Source organism: Anser cygnoides, chromosome 23 (assembly GCF_040182565.1).
Source record: "Anser cygnoides isolate HZ-2024a breed goose chromosome 23, Taihu_goose_T2T_genome, whole genome shotgun sequence".
Classification (NCBI taxonomy): domain Eukaryota; kingdom Metazoa; phylum Chordata; class Aves; order Anseriformes; family Anatidae; genus Anser; species Anser cygnoides.
The window spans coordinates 5,230,263-5,249,178 of NC_089895.1; the positions used below are offsets into that span (position 1 = coordinate 5,230,263).

At 62.7% G+C, this 18,916-nt stretch overlaps 1 protein-coding gene across 6 annotated transcripts in view; it reads left to right on the plus strand.

The window, feature by feature from the left end:
- The window catches only part of AGRN (agrin), an 81,271-nt gene that overhangs the window by 49,290 nt on the left and 13,065 nt on the right, over positions 1 to 18,916 (plus strand). For all 6 annotated transcript variants that reach the window (XM_066982315.1, XM_066982316.1, XM_066982317.1 and 3 more), the window contains 19 exons: positions 500 to 724; positions 1,625 to 1,849; positions 1,954 to 2,160; positions 5,969 to 6,190; positions 7,412 to 7,606; positions 8,213 to 8,413; positions 9,676 to 9,821; positions 9,951 to 10,056; positions 10,269 to 10,382; positions 11,667 to 11,831; positions 12,379 to 12,522; positions 12,696 to 12,820; positions 13,105 to 13,210; positions 13,389 to 13,775; positions 13,864 to 13,998; positions 15,192 to 15,319; positions 16,977 to 17,091; positions 17,398 to 17,517; positions 17,760 to 18,104. In XM_066982315.1, the coding sequence (XP_066838416.1) occupies positions 500 to 724; positions 1,625 to 1,849; positions 1,954 to 2,160; positions 5,969 to 6,190; positions 7,412 to 7,606; positions 8,213 to 8,413; positions 9,676 to 9,821; positions 9,951 to 10,056; positions 10,269 to 10,382; positions 11,667 to 11,831; positions 12,379 to 12,522; positions 12,696 to 12,820; positions 13,105 to 13,210; positions 13,389 to 13,775; positions 13,864 to 13,998; positions 15,192 to 15,319; positions 16,977 to 17,091; positions 17,398 to 17,517; positions 17,760 to 18,104 (3,411 nt within the window). The remainder of the gene's footprint in view (positions 1 to 499; positions 725 to 1,624; positions 1,850 to 1,953; positions 2,161 to 5,968; positions 6,191 to 7,411; positions 7,607 to 8,212; positions 8,414 to 9,675; positions 9,822 to 9,950; positions 10,057 to 10,268; positions 10,383 to 11,666; positions 11,832 to 12,378; positions 12,523 to 12,695; positions 12,821 to 13,104; positions 13,211 to 13,388; positions 13,776 to 13,863; positions 13,999 to 15,191; positions 15,320 to 16,976; positions 17,092 to 17,397; positions 17,518 to 17,759; positions 18,105 to 18,916) is intronic.

Below are 18,916 nucleotides of genomic sequence, written 5' to 3' on the forward strand. Positions count from 1 at the left end.
TAAATCCGCACCCGGCTCCCCTGCTGGGGCGCTCGGTAGAGGAGGGGAGAGCACCGGGTGATTTATTTAAAATCATCATCATAAAAAAAGTGATGAATTTAAAAAAAAAAAGAGCTGGCAAACAAACTCTGGCAATCCCCTGGCGGGGAGGAAATTGCTCCTTAAGCTCTTCCTCTAATTACGGCTCACGGGAGGCGCCTCAAGGACCCTCGTGCTGGAGCAGGAGGCTCTCGGGGCTCGTGGAGGGCGAGGGGCTGGCGGTGAGGGGGCTGGGGGTGCGGCGAGCAGGGGCTGAGCTCCCTGTCCCTGCTTGCTGCGGGTCAGGACCAGTTCCCCAGCCTCAGCACCAGGGTGGATGCCGCAGCTCCAGGGACGGACGCCGGCTCCAGCATCCCCCGGATCCAAGCGAAGGATGCTGGGTCCGAGCTTTAATGCTCGGGGTTATCGAGGCAGGCGTGGGGGAAACATTGGCGACGCTCACGCCCCGTCCTCCCCCCAGGCTCCAAGGACCCCTGCGCCGAGGTGACGTGCAGCTTCGGCAGCACGTGCGTGCGCTCGGCCGACGGCCAGGGGGCCAAGTGCGTGTGCCCCGCGTCCTGCAGCGGCGTGGCCGAGAGCGTCGTCTGCGGCAGCGACGGCAAGGACTACCGCAGCGAGTGCGACCTCAACAAGCACGCCTGCGACAAGCAGGAGAACGTCTTCAAGAAGTTTGACGGAGCCTGCGGTGAGTCCCCAGCCCTTGGTGGGCATCGCGTGAAATTTTTTGGGTGTGCCAGGAGAAGTAGAGGCATGGTCGGGGGGGGAAATTCAGCGGTCCTGCCACTCCAAGGATGCTTCTTCCTCTTTGCCTAGCGATGGGTGCTCCTAATTAAAAGCAACTGTGCTCGTTAGGAAAGCCGTGAGATCACCAGGCCACGTGCCAGGCCCCGTTTGTCCCCCGGGGGAAGGTGTGGGAGTGTGCTGGGGCAGGCTGCAGACCTGAAATTCGCATCGATTGCTCAGCCCCAAGTAGGGCGACCGGGTGCGAGTGGGAGGCGCGACGGGGCTGGTGTCACCCTGGGTGCTCCCAGTTTGAGGGGCAGAGGGGAGGCTCGGAGCATCGCGGCTCCTTTCAGCTCCTCCTCGATTTTGTTGGCAGTCAGCAGAAATTCAGGTGGCCTGGGCTGGGCTGGAGGTCCTGCAGGTGTTTGGAGGAGCTTGGGGATGGGATGGGATGGGATGGGATGGGATGGGATGGGATGGGATGGGATGGGATGGGATGGGATGGGATGGGATGGGATGGGATGGGATGAGCTGTGTGGCACGAGGGTGCCCCGCAAGGTGGGGGAGAGAGTGGATAGGGCAGGTGATAAATTCGGGGCATTCATAGAATAGGATTAAAAGGTGGAAACACTCAAAAATTAAAAAGCTCATCCCATCCATGGTCACCTTGGGTAGGGTGCGTGTCCCCAGTGAGCAGCTCTGAGCGACACGAGCCCCCATAGACGTGGGTCCTGGGGGGGGGGGAGACCAGCACCCTGAAGGTGCGTGGGGATGGGGGGGCACTTCGGAAGCACCCCCCTGGGCAGGATTCGAGCATGCCTGACCGCCTGCTCTCCTTCTCCTCCTCCCCATCTCCGTGCAGACCCCTGCAAGGGCATCCTCAACGACATGAACCGCGTGTGCCGGGTGAACCCCCGCACCCGGAGGGCCGACCTGCTCCCCCGCCCCGAGAACTGTCCCCCGAAACGGGAGCCCGTGTGCGGGGACGACGGGGTGACGTACGACAACGAGTGCGTGATGGGGCGCTCGGGGGCCCTGCGGGGGCTGGACATCCAGAAGGTGCGATCGGGGCAGTGCCAGCACCAGGGTGAGTACCCCAGCCCCCTGGGGAACGGGAGCGCTCGTCCTCCTTCCTCTCCCCGTGCTCTCCGCCCTCGAGGCGAGCCCTGCAGCCCAATTCCCTTCTTGCAGACAAATGCAAGGACGAGTGCAAGTTCAACGGGGTCTGCCTGAACCGCCGCGGCGCCGCCCGCTGCTCCTGCGAGCGCCTCTCGTGCGACGGCGCCTACCGGCCGCTCTGCGCCCGCGACGGCCGCACCTACGGCAACGAGTGCGAGCGGCAGAAAGCCGAGTGCCAGCAGAAGGCCGCCATCCCCGTCAAGCACAGCGGACCCTGTGGTAAGCACCGGTGCCGCCGGGCCGCCCGCCCGCACCTCTCGTTCCCGTCCCAGCAGCCCCGTCCCGGGGCTGGTGCTGGGGCGCAGCAGGTAAGTGGTGTGGCTGGGTGCCCACCTCGGAGCGATGCCCTCGGTTTTACGGCCGGCCGGCCCCCAGTTATCGGCTCCTCGTGCTCTTTTTGCCTTCCAGCAGCCAAGTGTCCCGTGTCTGTGTGTGTTTCTGTGTTCCTCCTTGCTCTGTCTCTCTCCGCTGTGCTCGCTAGCGCGGGAGCACCCGAGCGATGTCCACCAGCTCCTCTCATCCGCCGCCTCCACCACCCACGGCCCCATCACCGGGCGGGTCCCGTGCAGCCCACCCCGCTCATTCCTCCCCCCCAGGGTAGTGCCAGACCCCGAGCTCCTGCCATGCTTCCCCTCCATGCCCACCTCTCTCGGCTCCAGGTCCTCTCCCGCAGGATCCGGCCCCAGCGCTCCCGCTCTCCGGAGGTCTCAGCGTGGCTCTGTCACATCTCTGGGAGAAGCTTTTGACCTTTCCAATGGAAACATTATCTTAGAGGAGGGGGTTTCAGGGCCCTAGGATGTTGGGAACATCGGATTTTAAAATTTTTGCATGGGAAAATGAAGAAGGTCGAACACCGGATTGGTTTGCATGAGTTCAAAGGACCGGTCGTTTCAGCCTGGCTTTGATTTTACCAGAGGTTCAGCACGTCGTTCTAAGCTGATGTTTTATAAGGGATCAGGCGCTTCAAACCTCCTGAAGCACTTGGAAATTCCGCCCGGTGTTTTGGGTCTGTTCTGCTGGCTTTGCGCTCCCGCGCTAGGTTTTAATCCTGCCAGGCCCAGCTGCTGGAAAATTGCTCGTCAGGCTCCCAAAATCCCGCTCAGTGTAATGACGGCTGTTATTTTTAATCACCCATTTCAGCGTGTTTCTGGCTTTCGGATGCTTCTGAGTCAGGTCCCCGGGTCCTGTGTACGAGGAGGGCAGCAAGGGCGTTTTTCTGCCTCCCCGTGTCCCTGGTGTGGGAGGAGGAGGAGGATGGGGACAAAGCAGGGTGCGAGGTGCCCACGGCCGGCGTTGGAGGAGCTGCTGTGTTCAGCTGGGCTTGCAAGGCACCCCATATTTCGGGGAAAAGCAGAGGGGGGATTGCTGGGAGTTGCCCTGCTCCCCGTCTGGCATCCTTTGCGCCACGTCTGCGGAGTGAGGCCAGCAGACAGCGGGATGCGGTCCCTGCGCATCCGTTTTTCCCCTCTCAGTTGTGTTCTCAGTTATTTAAGCCCTCCTCCCAGGTGCACACAGCCGGCAGCAGCTGTGTGCCGGTGGGGTGGGAGCCCTTGGTCCTTGGGATGCGGGGTCCTTGGGATTCGGGGTCCTTGGGATTCGGGGTCCTTGGGATGCCAGGGCAGGGCAGGACTCGAGGAAACTCGAGTCCTCGAGTTTCTCAGCGAGCAGGGCAGGCTGAGGATGCTGCCACCTCTGCCTTCATCCAGCACCCACAGAGGTGAACCCAGCCCAGGCGTCCGCAGCTCCTTTCTTTGAGGATGCAGGGGGCTGCCAGAGGGAATCGAAGCGCAGACCATTCATACGGCAGCAGTGTTTCAATCTCTCCCACACACCTCGTACACTCTGAGCCCGGCCGTTGTCTTTTCCAGCAGCAAGGCAAAGAGGCAAAGCCAAGCACAACAGCCCGGGCCCTGCTTTGGATCCTTCCCTGCTTTCACCCCGTGACGGGGCAGCTGGGGAAGGAGGGCTGGGACGAGGCCGGTGTGGACAGGAGGTGGAGGGAAGGTGTCTGGAGTTGCATCTGTCTTTTCCTCCCTGCCTCTTTTTGCTCTCTTTCCCCTCCGCTCTCTCTCTTTCCTCTTTCGTCTGTGTCTTGTGTTTTACAGCGTTGCCTGTTTGGAGGAAGGAACTGTGTCCTCGCAGCACCCTTCTGCTCCCTACCCGGACATCTCTGCTAGGAGGTCGGCTTTCTCCCCTTCTCTGTAGCCAGTGGCAGCCCTGGCCTCTCCCCGCTGCTCCCTTCCTCTCCAGTTTTGCTTAAGAGCCCCTGGGACGGAGAGGTTCCCCCGGTTTCGCCCCCATCCCCATGCCCCCCCGCACACCTCTCACCGGGACGGAGACACCCAGCGGGGGCTCGGCTGCTGCTGGCGGTGCCTTGACCCTTAGGGGCAAATGAGAGTGGGTTTGGCAAGAACCCCGTCCTCTGCAAGCCCCGCTCTGGCCGATCCATCCCTCTGGACTGCTCCTGGTTGATTTTCCCTCTCCTTTTGCCCCCCTTTTCCCTCCTGCTCCTTCCTGCGCTCGTCCCCTTGCTCCCCGCAGTGATTTGCGCTCGCCGGGGCGGCCCCGGGGCAGGGGCTGCGGCCCCCCAGCACCCAGCAAAGCACCGCGGGCCCCTTTTTGGCAGCACCGAGGAGCTGGCTGCGCTCACGTGTGGTTCTTCCCCAGGAAAACCCCATTACGGCCCCATAAAGCTGGTGATGGAGCCCGTTGGGTGTGACGCCAGGGGTTGTGCACAGCTTTGGAGCTGCTTACCTCTTCCCAGCCCCAGGCTCGCAGGGGGGCTGGGGGTCCCCAGCTACGGGGGCTTGGTTAGGGCTCTGCAAAGCTCGCCAGCAGCTATGGGATCGTGCCCTTGGGTGTGGAACTTGTGCTTTTGGGCTCTTTCTCCATACAAGCACGCTGGCTCTTGCGTGTTTGGGGGCTGTGCTTACGGTACGGGTGCTTTGTTTTGCTTTTAAACGGACCACAAGCAGGAGATGTGAGCAGCATCACAGCTCGTAAACCCCTCAGCCGCAGGGAAATGGAGGACAGGTGGAAAGGCAGGGTCCGAGCAGTGACCCCATGCCCGAATCATCCCCCTGCTCCTTTGCTCTAAGCTCTGACTTGGCAGGGACTGCCCAAAGAGAAAAAATTCAAGATCCCACATTGGGACTGACCGGTGCCCCCATTCCGAGCTGGTTTCTTGCTGGCTGACAGCACGCAGCCAAGCTCCAGAGGGCTCAAACCTTGGTCCTGCCCTGCAGCTGCATCCCCTTGTGCCCAACAGGGGAGGAAAACCAGCACCCCCGGGCCCTGCCGGCAGCTGGGGGGGCTCTGCCTGGCCCCCCACCCCCTGCCTGCCCCGCTGCTCCTCGCCACGGGGGCCGCGCCGCGTCTGCGCCTGCATCCATCTCACCCCTGTCTGTCCCCACATCCTTCCTCTCGCTGTGTCCTCGTTCAGTCCACGTCCTTCCCTCGCCCCGTGTCCTCGGGGATTTTCTCTTGGGTGCCGGGAAGGGGTCCCCAAGCAGCGCCGCCTCAGCCCTGGCACCGTCTCCAAACCTCCCCCGCTGCGCGGGGCGAGGGGTGCTGGCTGCTGGCAAAGGGGAGCCCGCAGCCTGTGCTGCCCCCCCCCCCCCCCCCCCGCAGAACGATGCCTCCCGATGCCAGGGAGACCCCAACATCGGGGGGGGGGGGGCTCAGAAAGCCATAAAAAATCTGTGGGGCTGATCAGAGCCTGGCTTCCTCCTCGAGGGGCGTGGGACGGAGGAGAGCAGCCGGGCGCGCGGGGGGAAGACCTCGTGCCTGCTTCCCACCCCAAACCTCTGCCGAGCATGGGGGGGATGCTGAGCCGGGCATGTCGGGGGGCACGGGAGGAGAGGGGGCTGCTGCGAGGCCAGGAGCTCTGCGCGATTGCCACGGCTTTTTGGGGAGGCGGGGGGGGGTTGCTGGAGGTGCTGGCATGCCTCGCCGTGCACCGTGCCCGGGGACGCTCGGCACGCAGCGGGCTGACCCCGGCGCCCCGTCTCTCCCGTCCCCTCTGCAGACCTGGGCACCCCCAGCCCCTGCGTGAGCGTGGAGTGCACCTTCGGGGCCACGTGCGTGGTGAAGAACCAGGAGCCCGTGTGCGAGTGCCAGCAGGTGTGCCAGGGCCGCTACGACCCCGTCTGCGGCAGCGACAACCGCACCTACGGCAACCCCTGCGAGCTCGACTCCATGGCCTGTGTCCTCAGGAGGGAGATCAGGGTGAAGCACAAGGGGCCCTGCGGTAAGGAGCCAGCCTCTTGGTGCTCCCGGCGGGGCTGCTTGGGTGCATCTGTGCTTTGGGTGCTGCTGTGCACGGGGAAAGGAGGGGAGGGTGGCATCGGTGTGCGTCCTCGCCCCTGGAGGACGCTGCTGGACGGTTCGGGGTGCAGTGAGCTCGCCCCTGGAGGGTGCAGGATCCGTCCTCTTTCGCAGCAAGAGCTCTCCTTGCGTGTGCAATCGAGACCCACGTGCAGCTCTTCCATCTGCGAGCTCTCTGCTCGTGCCAGCGCAGCTTTGCCAGGCAGAAAGTGTTTGCACACAGGCCCAGCGCTCAGCCCATCGCGCAATCTGCCGGGGGGCGCGGGCAGGGCTGGGCTCCTGAGCTTTTGTCAAAATCCTGCTGTTTTGCCCTCAATCTGCAGGGTGGGGGTCGGGAGCCCGGTCTTTGTGCCTGCAGCTCGGTGTGGCACAGCCGTGGCCCTGCCTTGGTGCCTTCAAGTCGTTTCCCCTTCCTGCTGGGTGAAAGGAAAATGAGAAAAAAAAAAAAAAAAGAATCTGCAGGATCTCGGACCTGCACACGGGGAGCCTGCGGTGGATTTTGGAGCCCAGCCTGGTCCTGGGCTGGGGCTGTTCCCTTCCCTGCGTGAAACCAGCCTCTGGATTTCCCCCCGTGGGGGTAGCAGGCGGTGGTGTCACCTTTGTGTCACGTCCCCAGGAGCGCAGGGAGGTCCCGCAGGGCGGCCGGGCGCACAGCCGCCCCAGGGTGCTGGGCGGGGAGGCAGCGGTGCCCCTGGGGAGCACCTGCACCCCATTTTGGGAAGCAAATTGGCTTCGGGGCTTGCAGCCAAACCTCCCACCCTGCTGCCTTCCCATGCTCGAGTCCTGCCCCCCGGGAGCCCGGGGGCTGCGCCCCGCACCCCACAGCCACCGCTAATTTATCAATCCCCTAATTGCGCTCGGCCCCGCGCCCTCTCCCGCCTCCTATTTAGCCGTAACAGCTTCCAGCGCTGGGGACGTTTCATCACGATTACTCCTGGCCCTGACGGCTTTTACCAGCAGTCCCCCCCCCCCTGCCTCCCCCAGCCTCACCTCCTGGCCCAGCGAGGACCTGCGCGGGCGAGGGGGCTGCAGCGGGGAGTTTATTTCAGCTCGGAGCTTCACCGGAGAGCGATGCCCTTGCCCTCCCCTCTGCTCTAACCTGCTTTTTGGTGTTTTTTTTTTTTTTCGCTCCTCGCCCGTGCAGACCGCTGTGGCAAGTGCCAGTTCGGGGCCATCTGCGAGGCGGAGACGGGGAGGTGCGTGTGCCCCACGGAGTGCGTGCCCTCCTCGCAGCCCGTCTGCGGCACGGACGGCAACACCTACGGCAGCGAGTGCGAGCTCCATGTCCGGGCGTGCACGCAGCAGAAGAACATCTTGGTGGCCGCCCAAGGCGACTGCAGTGAGTCTGGCAAGGTCCCCTTCGTCCCTCTTCTCGCTCCTTTCGGTGGCGTTTTGGGGAGAGGATGGTCAGACCCCCCCCCCTCCCCTTCCCTGCCCACCCGGGGTGCCTGGGCACGGTCACCCGAGGCTCCCCAGGGTGTTTGTGGCCCTGTGGGGAGGCACCAGAGATGCCCCGGGTTGGGGACGGGTGGCTTTCTGCTTTGTCTGAGCCGAGCAAGGAAATTGGGCTAAAAACACATCAATATGGGAAACCGAAATGGGAAGCACCAAGGGGCTGTTTGGTGGCACAGATTCCGGCAGCTTTCCCTTCCCTCCGTCCCTGGGGGTTAATTCCTCTCTGCCTGTGTGTTCCCTCCCTACTCCCCATCCCGGGGAGCCGCCTGTGCTAATTTCTTAATGAATTAAAAGCCTTGCCTCGCTTCTTCGTTAGAACAACGCGACACTTCGCTAAAAGCAGCGCTCCGAGCCCCATAAAACCCGCCCAGCCTGGCGCTGCGGGGCTGAGCGCACGGACCCTCTCCAAATCCCAGCGAGGAGACCGGCGGAGCCCGACCCCCCCCTCAAGCAGGGAATTAACCGGGATTTCTCACCTGTGTCCCCACAGAGTCCTGCGGCAGCATGGTGTGCTCCTTCGGCAGCACGTGTGTGGGGGGGCAGTGCGTGTGCCCCCGCTGCGAGGGGCAGCCCCTGGGCCAGGTGTGCGGCACCGACGGGCTCACCTACGGCAACCGCTGCGAGCTGCGGGCGGCCGCCTGCCAGCGCCAGCAGAGCATCGAGGTGGCCAGGACGGGGCCGTGCGAGGACGGTAGGTTGCCGCCCTGCCCCGGGGTGCCGCCGCGGAGATGCATGGCGGCTTTCATTTCGTGCTACCCTGGGTTTATTTTGAAGGAGAGGCAGCGTTTTGGGTGGCGGGGGCGCTGGGCTGCTGGCTCTGCACGGGGTTGCTCCGGGTGGGGACCCTCCTGCGGGGTGCTCGAGGTCGTTCCGCAATGCTCGTCACCCCCCCCCTTGGGGGATGATTTGTGCTCCCTGACGGTCCCAAATCCATTCCTCCACTGGGACCATCCCAGCTGGGTTTGGGCAGCTGGGGAAAATCCACCCCCAGGCTGCTTTTTCCGAGTCCTTCCCCAAAAAAAAAAAGCAGGGCAGAGCTGGGGAGGAGATCTGCTGTGGCATCCCCCATTGCTAGCCGTGATCCCGCTCCTTCAGCCCCGTCCTTTACCCATCTCTGGGTGCTTTGGGAAAAGCACAGCAGAACCCTGTAAAAGGAAGCTGGGAGCCCTCCGACTTGCTTTGCTGGCGCTCAGGACCTCCCGAGCGCCCCGTGGGGGTTAACGCTGGCTGAGAGCTTAAACCTCTCCTAAAGCTGGCTGCTGGGACGTGCCAGCCCGGCCAGCGGAGCTTCCCCAGCTCGTTGCGCTGGAAAAAAAAATCCTCAGAGCACGGCAGGGCTCGGGGAGACGGCGAGGCAGAGCACGGTGTTTGATCACGGCCCTCCTTCGGGAGCTGCAGGTTGATGTCCCCCTGGGAGAAGATCTTAAATAATTCTCTGTGTAATGCCAGCTCCCAGCCTTTGATCGCTCAATAAAAAGGGGCAGGTTTTCCTTTTTCGCTTTTTCGCTTCACTTTTTTTCCCCCCTCCTTTTCTTTTTTTTTTTTTTCTCCTTTTAATTAAAGAAACCTTTGAAATCAGCAACATCTCTATTCCCGCTGCCGGAGCTCTGAGCATCTTTCAGAGAGGCAGCCAGGCCAGGGACAGGGTTTTTATGTTGTTTGCCTGCCGAGCCAGGAATTTGTGCCTGACTGGCCGTCGGAGCCAGCCCAGACCCCATCCCTCCCTCTGCCCTGCGTGTTTGCGGTGGCGGCAGCAGTCTCCCCACTGAGCTGAGGGAACGAGATGATCTCCAAAGGTCCCTTCCAAACCGAACTCTTCTGTAATTCTGTGCCTTTGAGGAGGTTAAACCTGCTGTGATGGGGATGGAGGGGGCTTTGAGGGGACGTCTTTTTCCCCCCAGCCCTGCCCTGGTGGCCGGGACCCCCTCTCACCCCGAATTTCTTCCGCTCCAGAGTGCGGCTCGGGGGGCTCGGGCTCCGGCGACGGGAGCGAGTGCGAGCAGGAGCGGTGCCGGCAGTACGGGGGCTGGTGGGACGAGGACGCGGAGGACGACCGCTGCGTGTGCGACTTCACCTGCCTGGCGGTGCCGCGCAGCCCGGTGAGCACGCCGGGCATTTTGGGGCTCTCTCCACCCCGGTGGCCTCTCTCCACGTGCTTCCTGGGGCAGGAGAGGGGATCCTATGGACGGGGAACCTGCCCTGAGCAGCTCCCCGCTCTGTCCTGGCAGGTCTGTGGCTCTGACGGCGTGACCTATGCCAACGAGTGTGAGCTGAAGAAGACGCGGTGCGAAAAGCGCCAGGACCTCTACGTCACCAGCCAAGGAGCCTGCCGCGGTGAGACCCCGCAGCGGTGCCCTGGTGTCCCTGTTCTGTGCCCCCGTCCTTCCCCTGGCCAAAGCCAGGACCTCCCATCACCCCTTCCCCAGCATCCCCGCGAGGACCCCGTGGCTTTGCAGGGATGCTGCCGGCTGCTCGACGCGTGCGCTGGCTGCGCTGCCCCAGAGGCAGCCAAAATAACCCGCGTGCCTCTCTGCTTTCCTCCGCAGCCCTGGCCACCACCCCGCCGCCTCTCCTGGTGGTGCACTGCAGCCAGACCATCTATGGGTGCTGCCCGGACAACACCACCTTGGCGCTCGGCGTGGGCGCAGCAGGGTGCCCGAGTAAGTGACGGTCATTTTTGGGGGCACAGGGGGCCCTCAAGGGTGGATGGAAAGCAGAAGGGATGGCAGGGAGGGGGTCCCTGGGGTCCCATCCCAGGGAAAATGAAGAAAGGTTGGCCCTCCCCGTTCCTCAGCTAGCGAGGGACTTCCAAAGGCCCATAAAGCCTCCGTTTGTCCCCAGCTCCACAGGCAGCGTGTGCGCATGGAGGTGCGCGCGCACCCTTCGCCATCTCCTAGCGGTGACCTTCCAGGTCTAAGCCCCCTGTAATTCAGGAAGGTTGCTGAGGACTTGCCTGGTGCCGAGCCCGTGCTGGACGCAGCAGAAGGTGCCCCTGGGGCCAGGCCGTGCCCTTTTGTGCCTTCATCCCATCGCTGGAAGCTCGGGCTGAGCGGCACGAGCAATGCTGGGCTCCGCGCGCTGCAGCCTGAGCTGGGGCAGCGCCCTTAGGTTCCCCCGTGGACCTTCACCCCGGGACCTGTGGCTACTTGGTGACACCGTGCGGGGAGCTGAGCTGGCAAATGTTTCATTAATATTTATTAAATAATTACTGGAGTCAGGGCTTGAGCAGAAGGCCCGTTTTGAGAGGCATTAGCAAGCTGTTAACAGCTGAGGCTGCGACCGCCTGTCAGGGAAACCCATCACCCCGCGGAGACGTGACTCAAGCCATGCCTGGGCCTGGCTAATGCCTGCCCGACGAGGATGTAGCGCTGCTTAATGTACCAGATAATTTAAAAAGCAGCAGCGTTCAGCCGCTGTCTCTTCCTGGGGCCAGCCCAGACAGCGGGAGCAGGTCGGGAAGGAGACGGAGCGTCTCGCCTTCGGCATCGCCCTGGTGGCTCATAGTGATGCTCCTGTGCGTCCCTGGACGTCCTGTCCCCTGCCCTTCCACCCATGGGGACGGCTTCCCACCTCCCTTTCCACCCATACGGGATCCCACTGGTTTCTGCCCCACCTGTGTTGCTCTCCAGCTCTGTCCCGTGCCCCCTTTCCACCTCTCCCTGGGGATTAAGGGGGCGCCTCTCCGTCCATCTTCGGATCGCTTCCCTCCACCGAGTTCCCAATTAATGAATTAATAATAAACCCCTAAGAGCTTCCTCTCCCTTTGATGTCGAAGCGAGAGGAGCCGTAGATGAGAGCAAAGCAAGCGGGTCCCTCCCTGGAGGTCCTGCCCCTCGCAGCTGGAGCAGGAGGAGGCTTTCAGCAGCGCGGGTGGCTCCGTGCTCCCCGCGGTGGCTCCCCTCCTTGGCCGGGATTTATCCTCACGCCCTCTCTTTTGCTCGCAGGCACCTGCCAGTGCAACCCCTACGGCTCCTACGGGGGGGCCTGCGACCCCGCCACGGGGCAGTGCTCCTGCAAGCCGGGCGTGGGGGGCCTCAAGTGCGACCGCTGCGAGCCCGGCTTCTGGAATTTCCGCGGCATCGTCACCGACAGCAAGAGCGGCTGCACGCGTGAGTGCCGGCACACCTTGCCCTGGGTCTCCTGCTCTTGGCAAGGCTCTGGGCACTGTGGGGTCGTTGCGCCATTTAAAACTGGGAACCCTAACGCTGGTGCTGTGGAGCCGGCTGTTTCTGCAAAGAAACTCTCCGCAGGGACCGTGGTTTTGCCCATTTCTTGCTGAAATCGCGGGGAGCTGGGTGATGGACACGGTGCCGCTGTAGGGTAGGGAGGATGCTCAGGGCTCCAGGCAAGCTCCTGGCTTCCTCCCCAGCCCCAGGAGCACCGGCGCGCCAGGATTCAGTAGGTGATCGATGCCAGAAAGCTAAAGCTAGAAACAAGCAGGCTGCTTTGTACCTGCACTGCTGAAGCGGCTCCCCGAGCGCGTACCTCGTTCGCTCTTACCTGGAGCCTTTATATCCAAGCCTTTGGGTCAGTGAGCACAGGGTAGCAGCCGGCGTCGTGGTCGTCCCCGCATCCTTCTCATTTTTTGGAGGACTGACTGCTGCCAGCCCCCCAGCCCCACCAGAACAACCTTTTCTTTTTCCCCTCCCCGCCCAGCCTGTAACTGCGACCCGGTGGGCTCGGTGCGCGATGACTGCGAGCAGATGACGGGGCTGTGCTCCTGCAGGACGGGAATCACCGGCATGAAGTGCAACCAGTGCCCCAACGGCAGCAAGCTGGGCATGACCGGCTGCGAGAAAGGTGCGGGAGCCACGGGCCAGAGGGACACGTGGGGACAGAAGCGCTGCTCTGGCGAGTCCCTGGGAGGAGAGGGGGGGTTGGATCCAGCATAGCCTCTTGGCTTTGATTATTGGCTTGTTTTAAGATGGGCACACACTTTTTATCGTCCTTTCCTCCTTCTCTCCCTACCCCAGACCCATCGGCCCCCACATCCTGCGAGGAAATGAGCTGCGAGTTCGGCGCCTCCTGCGTGGAGGTGAACGGCTTTGCGCACTGCGAGTGCCCGTCCCCGCTCTGCTCCGAGGCCAACATGACCAAGGTTGGGGGCATCGCCGAGGGGCTCAGCTGGGCTGTGGGCGCAGGGACGCGTGGCTGGGTTGGTGGCGCCAGGCTCGGGACTTCGAGGTCTCCCCCTGCCCACCAGGAGCGGGCACCGTCCTCGCCGCGTGGTTTGGGGACGTGCCGGTCGTGGGCGTCCCCAGCACCGGGCGTCGGTAGCACCCCTGAGCTGCTCTGCTCCAGGGAATTCGGGGACGGGTTTATTTTGCCCAGGGTTTAGCAGAGAACAGACGCAGCTCACGCCTCGCTCCGTTGCCCTGCTAGGTGTGTGGCTCTGATGGTGTCACCTACGGGGACCAGTGCCAGCTGCAGACTATCGCGTGCCGGCAGGGGCAGCTCATCACGGTGAAGCACGCGGGGCAGTGCCACGGTGAGTGCCTGCTGTCCCCAGCGCCGGGACAGGGCCACCTCTGTGCCCTGAGGCTGCTCCCAGCCCCGGGGCTGCCTCCTCCTGCGCTGCCCCTGCTTTGCACCGTGCATCCCAGCGTCACGGACAGCATTTCCCAAACCTGCCCTTCCTCACCTCGTTCTCTCGCTGCTCCTCGCAGAGTCCATCACCCACACGAGCCACTCGGCGCCTCCCACGCCGCTGCCCACCGTGCCCTTGGACAAACTCATCCTTCCTCCGCCGCTGCAGCTGAGCACCCGGGCTCCAGAGCCCACCGAGCTGGCCAGCAGCCCCCCGCTGACGGAAGAAGCCAAGCCCACCCCAAGAGCTCACCCTACGACGAGGCGCATCACCACGGCCAGGCCGGCCACCACGCCCTGGATGACCCACGGGGCGGCGAAGACCACCGTCCGCCCTCTGGCCACTTCTCCGGTGGTCCTGGCCACCACCCAGCCTGCCTACGTGGAATCGGGCAGCGCCGAGGGCAGCGGGGACCAAGAGATGGGCACCAGCGGAGACCAGGAGGCCAGCGGGGCCGGCTCCGCTGGTGAGTGGGCGCTTCGGGGCTCGGGAGCTCAGCGTCCCCGTGGTTTAACAGATTTGAGGTCCTTAAGGTTCTCCTTCATGCCCTGCAGGGGAAGAGGAGGTGGAAGAAAGCCAGGTAACCCCCACGCCGGCCATTGAGAGGGCAACGTGCTACAACACCCCGCTCGGGTGCTGCTCCGACGGCAAGACGGCCGCCGCCGACGCAGAGGGGAGCAACTGTCCGGGTGAGTCGGTCCTCGGGGCTGGGCGCCCTTTGTGGGGCTTTGAGTCAGGCTGAGCTCTTCCAGGTCCCGAGCTGGTGCCGGCGGGGTTGTCCACGTGGATGTGCTGGAGCCGTGGTGGCCAGCAGGCGTTGTGTGCCCTGCCACGGTCCCCAGCGGCCAGCCACGTGTGCGCTCGGTGGTTTTCTTCATTTACATGAACTCTTTTTCCCTCGAATATCACAGCCTTTAAACTTTCACCAGTTTTTTTTTTTCTAGCCCAGGCTTCTGCGCATTCCTGGCGCGCAGGGGGATGAGGGAATTGGTTGGATTCCCGTTTTAGCTGGTGTGAGGGCTGCAGAGGGAACTGGGCTTAGCAGGACCAGCCCAGCGCCAGGCCAGGAGGGAGAGCCGCTGGGGTGCTGGTGACTGGTGCTGGGCTCCCCAGGGGTGTGCGCTGCTGCTCCACGGTGTCCATGGCAAGGAGACACAGAGACACCTGTGCTCCTATGGAGTATTGGCCCCCATGTTCATACATTTGCCCTAAAAATGCTGCATTGGGGCAATTTCCCAGGCGTCTCCTCTCTGAGGTCCTCCTAACCGGCCCTATACCCTTGGGCATCATCCCCTTTTCCTCTGGACCCCGCAGAAGGAGCTCTGAAACTCTTTATCCACTTCCCCCCCCCCCGGGCAGGGATCTCCTTGAGGCAGCTCCGCCAGCTTCCCAGGAAGGCGCCCGCACCTCGGGGAGCTTTTGAGGTTTCTCCAGGCTGGCCACAGCCTGCTGGCAGGGTCTCCCCGCGCCTCTCCCGGCCCAGAGCCCGCGTTTCGCCCCGCGTTGCATGCGCGCGTCCGATCCCGCCGCGTTGACCTGTGTGCTGCTCTGGCTAACGTCTTTCTCTTGTTACTCAGCCGGTGCAGGGGGGCTGCTGCTCTCTCCGGGCCGGAGCTCAGAGGAAACCGTATGGTAAAAGCTGCCATCTCCAGCCTGGTCTTTGCCATCCGCTCCAGCACCCTCTGATACTAATCCTCCATGGCGCTCTCCCAGACCCATCCAGACTAACCCCGACACTGGCACTACCCGCACACTGCCATCCCCTGTGCCCCCCCCCGCCCCCAGGGACTCGAAACGCTCCTCGCGGCTCTCAGCCCCACGCCTGCCCCCTCCCCGCGAGCCGGCTAAAGGGCTTTGTCTTGTCTGCCCTCCCTCCCCTTAGCTACCAAAGTCTTCCAAGGAGTGCTCATCTTGGAGGAGGTGGAAGGCCAGGAGCTCTTCTACACCCCTGAGATGGCTGACCCCAAGTCAGAGCTCTTCGGGGAGACGGCCAGGAGCATCGAGAGCGCGGTGAGTCCTCGGCGTGGGGTCAGAAGGCTGCCGAGGGCCTTTCCGGGCTTGGCAAGAGAAAAGAGGGCCCCGCAATTCGGGGCAGCCACCCCACGAAGGCAGGGGCCAGGCACTGCGCCCTGGGTGCGCCAGCATCACGCCCTGCTGCCCCGAGCGCAAAAACTGCTCCCCAGCTTCTCCTTTCTGTGCTCAGTGACTTCTTCGTTGTTCTCCGTCACACGAGAGCACAGAAACCTGTTTGCAGAAGGCTCCTTGGAGGAGCACCACCCCATGTGCTTTTATTTTTATTTTTTTTTTTAGATGAATTTAGCCTGCAGAGGCTGGGGGCGAGCACGGCTCCTCTCCAGGGTGTGCGCTTTCGTGGGGTGGGCACGTAAGAGTGTAAGGAGCTGGTACACAGCCCGGTTGTGCCCAGCAGGTACCCTCGGGGAATTTTATTATCAGCCTACGTGTATTATAGGCTCTACCACGTGCCGTGTTGGGGGCTTGCATCCTTCATCACGTGCTGGGTCCGAACTGCTCCTTTTTCAACTTGATCTCGGTGGGGGGGCTGTCCAAAAAAAAAGAGGTTCTGCCTAACACCCTGGATTTTCCAAAGCTTCTGTAACTCCACGAAAAGCCTGTAGACGAAAACACGTCCCCCGTCCCTTTGCCCTTCTGGTTCAGCTACGCAGCTTGGGATAAAAAAAAAAAAAAATCCAGTCTCCCACCTTTATAGAGCAGCCCCCCGCGTCTCCAGCTCCTGGAGCAGGGGGCTCGGAGCTCTGTGTGTCTCTGGGCACGCCGAGGAAGCCCTGGCTGGGGTAACAACATCACAGTGTAGCTTGCAGTGTGGTTCAGTAAACAATAAGCATCTCTGCGAGGAGATTTACATTTTTGGAGCTGCTTCCGTGCTGCACTGGAAGCTGGCAAGCCCCCAGCACAGCCATGTAGGCAGATGTGCGCCTGGCGTACGGACCATATGGTTCGTTCAGTTCTCTGTCACAAAATCAGCATTGCCCAACACAACGGCGCCTTTTATCCGAGGACCCAAACCTGCTCACAAAAGGCTTCGTTCCCCGGTTCATCCCCTTTCCCCTCCGAGGCCAGGGGAAGGCAGGGGTGGCCTCCTGCTGCGACGGGTGCCGGTGTCGCGCAGGGCTGGCAGGATTGCCCCAGGGGTGCTGGAGCCCTGACCTGCTGGGTGCTGTGACCTGCTGTCGCTGTCACCGTGTGCCGTCGGACAAACCCCGCAGCCTCTGAGAGCGGAGCCTTTTAGCAGGCGGGTGCTTAAAGATGCAGCAGGGCGCCCGGCGGGATTTTCCAAAGCGTCTAAGCAGGTTTACCCGGCTTTGGGAGAGCTCGGGAAGGCTCAGATGCCACGCAACAGAAAATCCCTGCACGAACTGCGAGGTGTCTCTGCTCCCACCTCCCCTGTGGGGTGCAGCTCGCTTTCCCCGTGCCGTGTCCTGGTCCTGTGCTAACCCTTTGACTCCGGGCCATAATGAACGGAGACCATCCCAAATCCCTCTTGCAACGGTTTTAATGCGACCCCAGCTGGGCTGAGGCCAAGAGGACTTGCTGAGACCCCAAATCTTTTGCTGGAGGAGCCTAAGCCCATGCCCTGGGTCTCCCCGTTGATCAGTCTGTCTCTCCTCCCTCCCCTCGCCTCCGTCAGCTGGATGAGCTGTTCCGCAGCTCCGACATCAAGAAGGATTTCAAGAGCATCCGTGTGCGGGACCTGGGGCAGAGCAGCGCTGTCCGTGTCATTGTGGAGTCCCACTTTGACCCAGGTAGGACCCTTCCTGGCAATGATTCCCCGTCAGCCTGGGGACGGGGTGTCACTCCCAGTGCCAGAAACCAACCTGAGCACCAAAAAGCCCCATAAAAATTAGCCGGGGGTGTGCCTTTTGTCCAGAAAATGAAGAGATGCTGGGAGGAGATGCACCCCAAGCGGGTGCCTGGAAGGCTGGAAGCATTTTTTTTAGGGCAAGGAACGGTTCAGGCACATCACGGGGAGGTCAGGAAGGGAAAGATGCTCTGGGTGGGCTCGCATCCTCACGCTTGTCCTCCTCTTTTCTCCTCCTGGCTGTGAGCAGCCACTTCCTACACGGCAGCGGATGTCCAGGCGGCCCTGCTGAAGCAGATCCGAGCTTCCAAGAAGAAAACCATCCTGGTGAAGAGGCCCCAGCAGGAGCACATCAAATTCATGGATTTCGGTGAGCCCCCAGCCCTCAGGTCGGGCACAGTGGGGACCCCCCCTCCCAGGGCAGAGCCCAGCCTCGCTGCGGGGTCTGGAGGGCAGAGGCCGGGGGCTCCCCTCCTTTGGTGCACACCGCGGCCGGCAGAGCCTCCAGCCAGCCTCCCCTCTGCCTCCTGCACCCCAAACCCGCCCTCCTTTCCCCCCTCCGGAGCATCTTGCAAAGCCCCAACCCCTTCCTTGCTCTTTGCTGCCTTCCAGACTGGATCCCCAGGCTCTTCACCACCACCGTCACCACCACCACGGCCACCACCATGGCCCCGGCCACCACCCGCAGGTACACCACGGCCTCCGCGGCCACCACGGCCCACGGCTTGCGCCAGGACGCCGCGGCTCGAGCCAGCACCAAGCTGCCCGGCCCCCTGAGCACCAGGAGACCCAGCTCCACGCTGCCCGCCGCCCCCCGCCGCAAGCCCCCCGGCACCAAGAAGCCGCCGCGCCCCTGCGACTCCCACCCCTGCCTGCACGGGGGCACCTGCGAGGACGACGGGCAGGACTTCACCTGCAGCTGCCCGGCGGGCAAAGGGGGGGCCGTCTGCGAGAAAAGTAGGTGAAAAGTAGGAGAAACGGGCAACAGCATCTTTTTTTTTTTTTTTTTTTTCTGGCAGAGCAGCCTTCGGGGCGTCAGCAGCGGGCGCGTGGCCGTGGGATGGTGAGGGACCGAAGTGGGGACAGCAAAGTCCCCCCCCTTAAAAAAGCAGGGGAGGGCTTCTCTTAGGGCTTTTTGTTCCAGAATTTGGGCTCCAAGGATGCAGAGAGGATACAGCTGGGAAAGTGCAGCTGTATGGTTGCCTGTTTCCTGGCACGCTCCCCCCAAGCATTTTGGGGCTGGTGCAGGGATGCTGCTCCAGCCTGCGCTGGCTGCTTGGGCATGGAGAGACCTGGGGCATCATCAAACCCAGCCCGTAATGAGTGCTGGTGCTTAAACCAGCTTTACCCCTACCCAAAGCAGGCTGTGCGAGCTGTAAGAGGCAAGGTTTTAAGGGGAGAAGGTGCCAGGAGCAATTTCTCTCTGGCTGTGCCAACGCAGTGCCCTGAGCACGGGGATGGTGAGCTCCGTGCCGGTCCTGTTAATTTTAACAGGGCTCGTCCTTCCAGATCCCTTTGAAAATCTCAGCTGCAATAAACAAAATCCCAGGGCACTGAGCATAAACCTGCCACGTGGGGTCCTGGGCGGGCAGAGAGAAGTGGTTGGGGAGCAGGGAAGGGGAGCCGCAAGGAGCAGCGGTGTGGAGCACGGGGATGTCCAGCAGGACGCCGGGCGCTTGGAGCTGGCGGGGGGACACCGCTGAAATATGGGGGAGGCAGTCCCATGAAGCCTGGGGGTGATCTTTTTGGGGATTTGCCATCACAAGAGG